The sequence below is a fragment of the Colobus angolensis genome, unplaced genomic scaffold, assembly GCF_000951035.1.
Source record: "Colobus angolensis palliatus isolate OR3802 unplaced genomic scaffold, Cang.pa_1.0 Scaffold419, whole genome shotgun sequence".
NCBI classification, from domain to species: domain Eukaryota; kingdom Metazoa; phylum Chordata; class Mammalia; order Primates; family Cercopithecidae; genus Colobus; species Colobus angolensis.
The window spans coordinates 2,376,501-2,383,496 of NW_012117588.1; the positions used below are offsets into that span (position 1 = coordinate 2,376,501).

General features: G+C 39.4%; 1 protein-coding gene across 7 annotated transcripts in view; it reads left to right on the forward strand.

Moving 5' to 3' along the window:
* The window catches only part of SMARCA2 (SWI/SNF related, matrix associated, actin dependent regulator of chromatin, subfamily a, member 2), a 183,601-nt gene extending 180,503 nt beyond the window's left edge, over positions 1–3,098 (forward strand). For all 7 annotated transcript variants that reach the window (XM_011956472.1, XM_011956473.1, XM_011956474.1 and 4 more), the window contains 2 exons: positions 711–853; positions 2,183–3,098. In XM_011956472.1, the coding sequence (XP_011811862.1) occupies positions 711–853; positions 2,183–2,218 (179 nt within the window). In that variant the 3' untranslated portion in view covers positions 2,219–3,098. The remainder of the gene's footprint in view (positions 1–710; positions 854–2,182) is intronic.
* The last annotated feature ends 3,898 nt before the right edge of the window (positions 3,099–6,996 follow it).

Here is a 6,996-nt window from a genome sequence, read left to right on the forward strand (position 1 = left end):
AAAAAAAAAAAAAAAAAAGAATTCAAGTACATATGTGTGTATATACACATACTTGAATTCTTTATATTCTATAGAGAAAGACTTATAGAATATGTAGAATTATACATACACACAGAGAGAGAGAAGAATGGATGTACTTGCAGGTATGGACATAAACATTTGTTTTCCTGGAAATAATTACCAGAAAGAGAGTTGTAGGGAGAGAAACTAGGAATGGGAGAAAGGAAGCATTCAAAAGTGTTTTCTTTTTACTTTCCATTTTGTACCTTTATGTTAAAAATGTTATTGAACTATTTGAATTTTCTTTTTAAGTCAACTGGAGTTATCTATGTAGTAAAATTATTGGCCTTTAAAAAACTTTTTATATTTTTAATGTAAAAGTTCTATTAAATGATTGCCCAAACATCTCCACAAAATAGGAAACACTTCCCGTCATTATCCTTGGTCAGCCACTGGGAGACAGGTAAAGGTGAGACCTCGGTCCCTCTTGTTGCCTGTGACTATATCATTTACCTTCCAAAGGGAGACAGGTTGGCAAGTGGAAGGGGTCGCTGCCTAGACAGAACCACACAGAACAGGCATAATCCAGGAATGTTCTGGGCACTCTGGGATGTTTGTGTTGTCTGTAGGTTGGTGACAGTCTTATCACCTATACAAAGATCTCCCTTGTGATTACTCATTGCTATCTATTTCATTTGCTTTGGTTTTAGCAAAATCAGTCAAGGTGAAAATTAAGCTCAATAAAAAAGATGAGAAAGGCCGGGACAAAGGAAAAGGCAAGAAAAGGCCAAATCGAGGAAAAGCCAAACCTGTAGTGAGCGATTTTGACAGCGATGAGGAGCAGGATGAACGTGTAAGTGTAGCCGACTGGGACTGAAGGCGGAGGCGCCCTCTCCACTGCTCGCTGGCCTCTTGCGTTTCCATGCCTCTTCAGCCTTTTCACTTTATTACCTAGGAGTGGCAATGTCAGGATTTAGTGAGATTTCATTATTGAGGGATGTGAATGGAGCTGTATGATTTAGAACAAAGAATTGGGGGCTTTGTTTATTGCTTTTTTAATAGTCTTCAAAAATGAAAAACTACGAAATCAACCTCTTTCCCCCCTTTTTAATCTTCCCACATGCTTGCTTATAAATATGGTTTTCCCCATAGCCAGTTAATATTTTATATCCATCACACCCAGCATTGTGCCTGGTACATAGCAGTAGATTAGATGGAAGAATGAGAAAGAGTGATATGACGTCAGAGTTACTGGCTCGGGTTGCTACTTAAGGGACCGTGTAAAAACTCAAATGACTTTTTTAAGTACCTAGGGGTGTTGTTTTTAATATTTGAAAAATGCAGTGAGCATCTATTGAGCCAGGCCTCGTAATAGGTACCTCACTGTGTGGTAGCATATTAAATACTGATGTCAGCATCATGAGATAGATGTCACTCTCAAAAAACATGTTACAGAAACGGTTAGGTTATGTGTGTTTTGCTACAGATCACGTAGCAGAGGTGGGATGCGGACCCAAGCCAAGTAGAATAACTCAGTCTAGTGTGCTATGCCTGACTGGGCAGCAAGGTAGAAGAGTGGGAAGAAGCTCCTAATACCTTGCCTTTTGAAATACCCTTCATTTCATCCATTCACTTTCCAGAAGATGGCTTCCTGGCACCCACATTCTTCTCTTTCTGAAAAGATAAATTTCCCTTTTCGTGTATGTGCTAGTTTGATTTTCCTTCAACACCTTACCAATTTGGTAAAATTTCAGAATTATGATCTCACCCCAGCCTTAACCCTTGATGCAAGCATTTTCAAATACATTTAAAATACTGTATTTTCTTTAGGAGATGTCAAATGCAGGGTATTTTTTTTTCTCCCATGAATTTTCTAAAACCTAGGACTGAAAAAGAGGAAGTAGTAGCCATAAACTAGCCATAAACCTTTCAAGCCAAAGTGAAAGGGCACAAACTCCAGCTTAGAGGGTGGGCTTTGCTTTTGGGTTTTCAGTAAGAAAAACTTCTCAGCTTCGAGGCTGTTGATGCCTCTTTAATGTGTTTCTGTCCTCCCACGGAAAGAGATTTGGCGGGTTATTTCTAAAATGTCATTTTTTTTCCTAATGGCCTCTTGATGGTTTGTTTTATGTCTTCTTTTTCTTGCATGTGATGTTACTTCATTTTATCTTATTTTTACTTTTAGGAACAGTCAGAAGGAAGTGGGACGGATGATGAGTGATCAGTATGGACGTTTTTCCTTGGTAGAACTGAATTCCCTCCTCCCCTGTCTCATTTCTACCCAGTGAGTTCATTTGTCATATAGGCACTGGGTTGTTTCTATATCATCATCGTCTATAAACTAGCTTTAGGATAGTGCCAGACAAACATATGATATCATGGTGTAAGAAAAACCACACATACACAAATATTTGTAACATATTGTGACCAAATGGGCCTCAAAGATTCAAAGATTGAAACAAAAAAGCTTTTGATGGAAAATATGTGGGTGGATAGTATATTTCTATGGGTGGGTCTAATTTGGTAACGGTTTGTGCCTGGTTTTATCACCTGTTCAGATGAGAAGATTTTTGTCTTTTGTAGCACTGATAACCAGGAGAAGCCATTAAAAGCCACTGGTTATTTTATTTTTCATCAGGCAATTTTCAAGGTTTTTATTTGTTCGGTATTTTTTTTTACACTGTGGTACATATAAGCAACTTTAATAGGTGATAAATGTACAGTAGTTAGATTTCACCTGCATATACATTTTTCCATTTTATGCTCTATGATCTGAACAAAAGCTTTTTGAATTGTATAAGATTTATGTCTACTGTAAACATTGCTTAATTTTTTTGCTCTTGATTTTTAAAAAAGTTTTGTTGAAAGCGCTATTGAATATTGCAATCTATATAGTGTATTGGATGGCTTCTTTTGTCACCCTGATCTCCTGTGTTACCAATGTGTATCGTCTCCTTCTCCCTAAAGTGTACTTAATCTTTGCTTTCTTTGCACAATGTCTTTGGTTGCAAGTCATAAGCCTGAGGCAAATAAAATTCCAGTAATTTCGAAGAATGTGGTGTTGGTGCTTTCCTAATAAAGAGATAATTTAGCTCGACAAATGCAGCCTGTTTCTTTGAATTCTAGAGGATTGAAACCCCTGTGCCTGAAGTGGCAGTTTTCTGTAGAGGGCTGGGCAGGCTCTTGCTACAGAACACTTGATAAGGAAAAAGAGAGCTTGAGAGAGCCAGTCTCCTTGGTGTGGTCCCGTTGTGTCACCAGGGGCACCTGTTGCACCCATGACTTGAAACTATTAAACAGCAGAAGAGATGCTGCCACGGGCCAAGCCATATGAAGTCCCTGCTCAGCCTTAAATTCTGTTTCTTAGTTGGAAAATCTATATTGCTATTTATGTCTTTTGATTTTGAAAGATTTCAAAAATATTCCATTGAAAGACTGGTTCAGTGAACACCTATATACCCTCCACCTGAGATTCAACAATAATTAATATTTCACTCCTACCCTGTTTTATTTTACTAAACCATTGGAAAATAAGTTGCCATCTTATGATACTTTGCACCTAATATTTCAGCACAAATCTAAGAATAAGGGTATCTCATAGCCAACCACAATCCTATAGCATACCAAAAGGAATAAACAGTAGTTCCCTGATATCTAAGAGACAAGCCATAGTCGCATTTTCCCAGATGTCCTAACATATTATCTTCTATTTGTTTGTTTGGTTTTAGCCAGGATCTTTTCAAGGCTCACACTTTGTGTTTGATTGTAACATTTCTCAATATCTTTTTTTAAAGTTCTCAAAAAAAAAAAAAAAAAGCACAAAGATGGGCACATTCTTTAAGAAGCTGGTGATGATAGGATCAAAATGGAAGTGTTTTCCTTCAACACTACTGGATTGATGAAAGCTTCCTTTTTTAGAATTATCTAAGGAGAACTCCAGGATCTTTTCTTTTATGTATATTTGCCAATGCTGTATCCTGCTTTGAATCTTGAAGGAAATTTGATCCACACAGAGTACAGTCCTCCTGAGAAACCTCTTTGTTTCTCTAAATATCAATTCATGTATTAATTTCCAGCTAGTCTGAGCATTCAGGAGGAGGCGTTTCCCTTCTTGGTTTCTCGGATTTGCTAACCGCAATAGGATTGGAGACCTCCACAGAAGAGTATACCCATATTAGTTTATCTTACTGAGATGATTTGGTATCAGTTCAAAGAAAACAATCGTCTTTCCCTGCTTCTATTTCTGTATTTTCTACATTTTTGTGCTCTTTGCAATCTCTCCTTGGCTTCAGAAGCATTGCTATTGCTAAAGCCCTCAGAACTACTGCCTTCGTGGTTCAGGATTTCTGTTGTGTGAAGAATGTTCTCTGATCCTTCTGTTGCTGTGTTTGGTGTAGTATTCTCCTTGGCTATAACGGAAATGAGAGCCAGGGATGATCATTGAGAACAGGAGTCTCTTCTCCTTCGGCGGTAGGGGACTGGTGGTGAACAGTTCAGCTGATGATCTTCCCGGTGTGAGGTGGCAGCAGAGTGAGCATGCAGTAACAAGAAGGCGGGCCATCCCGAGCGTGTGCATATGCGGACCTGTTTACCACGTTGTGGCAGCCATCTTGTTCATCTTGTTCAGCTCTAGTTGCTGAGCCCATCAGCCTAGTTCTTTCCAAGGTCAAAGGTTTCTTAGGAACAGAGGAAGGAAGCTAAGAGTATCAGGCTATGTACTGATTGCATTATTTTATTCAATTACAAGAACCATGTGCGGAAGGCGTAGTTCTTGTTCCCATTTTACAAATAAAGATAACGCAAAGAAGAGATTGAAGAGCAAAGAGCTGTGCACCAAAAGTTGGATTTGTTTGACTCCAGACCCCATATTCCTTGGAGCTTCCCCACCTCCCCTCAGTGAGTGAGGCCCGGAACTGATCTGTTGATAAGCTTCAGGCACCCATTTACCTGGCACTTGCTGACACAATTGGGCTTACAGACAAGTCCTGGCTCAAGTTTCTAGTTTCCGTGGCTGAGCCTTTCCACTGAGACCCAGTTTTCTTGGCTGGGCCCTGCTACTCTGGCTCTTCCTTCACAGTCCTCTGCAAGGGCCAGAACGGGGCCCTTAGGTTCCAGCTACTCATGGTTTCTAAAGGCTACTGACTTAGATATCACTACTGCCATCAGATATAATGCCATACGTATACACAGTGACCAAGTTCACGTTTGCCCCACGCATTGATAAGACCAAGAGTTTTCTGAGAAAGAGGTTTTTACACCTCATCATCTCTGTAGGTGCTGGACAGAGTATGCTTAGTGTGCAATTTTATCTTCAAGTCCTCCAGTTCCATATCCAACCAGACTGGCGTGCCTAAGCACTTCCCATGTGGAGAGGGTAGAGCCACCACCTGAAGGAACAGACTCCTGACTGCCCCCTATCCCAGCCTGGCCTCTTAGCTCTAGTGTCAGTCTGCTACGTGGACCAGAGTTGGCACACATCACAGCTGGGTCTGCCTGAGTTATGCCACCAGAAACGATTCTCAGACTATTTTCATAGGTCACACCCTTAAAATGGGGTGAACCTCTTAATTTAAATATGAACCTCTTAATTTAAATATTAACCTCTTAATTTCCAATTAGAGATATTATATAGCCAGAATATACTGCAACCAGATATACTGTAGCAGGAATGTAAAGGTTTTAAAAGACGTTTTTCCCTCTAAGGCTGCTTATTTATCTTTAATTATTCGGATGAGAAATTAGGATCATGGCCCTGAATTGGGAGTCAAATGTGTGGGTTATTCTAGATTTTGCCACAGCCTTATTTGGAGTTTTGATTTCCTCTATAAAATGTGTGAATAAGTGAGTCGTCCTGTAATTGCAAGCTATGTAGTTGAGACATACTGTTGTGTTGTCAAAGGTTTGCATTATGTTAGAAAAAGTGACTTGTAAATTAAATGTCATTAAAACATCCAGAAAGATTCTCAATGTCAAGAAATAGACTGGAGATGGCTTTTAAGGGCCCTTCAAGCATTGACAGTTTTGAAATCAATGTTTCTCAAAGTGTGGTCTCCAAACTAGCAGCATCAGCACGGCTTGCAAATGGAAATGCAAATTCTCATGCCTCATCCCAGACCTACTGAATCAGAAACTCTGAGGGTGGGGCCCCCTAATAGAACATGCCCTCCAGGTGATTCGGATATATGCTTAAGTTTGAGAACCACTAGTCTATCAGGCTTTTAATCATCTCTATTATTTCATTCCTGAGGAACAATATGAGGCCATACTGGTCTTGATTCAGATCATTGGTTCAGGCATATATACCCAGCACACAACTGTCATTCTTGTAAAAAGAAAGTCAACATCAATGGGAATAACAGGAAAGGCTGAATATTTTTTTCTCTCTCTGAAATGGCTTTTCTGTCACCTACATTACAAGGCAGCAATCTTCATTTGTGCTTGACTTAACCTTCATTGAGAGTGATGTGGTGTAATGCTTGGGGGAAATATCATTGGTTTACTTTGCAGAAAGGTAGGGATGTACTCTCCCTTTATGAATAAATGTTTTTCCCACAAGAATTTTATATTGGGAGTCAATCTTACTATTAAAGAAATGGGCAAATCTAATCCTTTTCTTAAAATGTACTGAGTAAGAGCCTGCATCAAACTAGATAAAATATAATTTCTGTTCTTACTTGTATATACTGTCATATAGTGTGTGAATCTGTTTTGCTTGGGGAGGAGTAATGAAAAATGATAGAGCAAAGGGTGAGGAATAATGACTGATAGGGCTAGAATTGCTAAACCTTGGTCCAGGTGAACTGTATTCATCCCTGGTGTTTAGGATACTGAGCTTCATGGAAGGCAAGTGACGTGTTGCAAATGCCTGAGCCCCTTTATGCAAGAAGGTGTTTGTGTTCTGCATCAGTTTCCGTAAGGGCTAAGTTGAATAATACAGGCAACTAAGTCTGGCGACTACAGGGAAGCAAGTTTTCTGTGGTTTTTTTTTTTTTTTTTTTT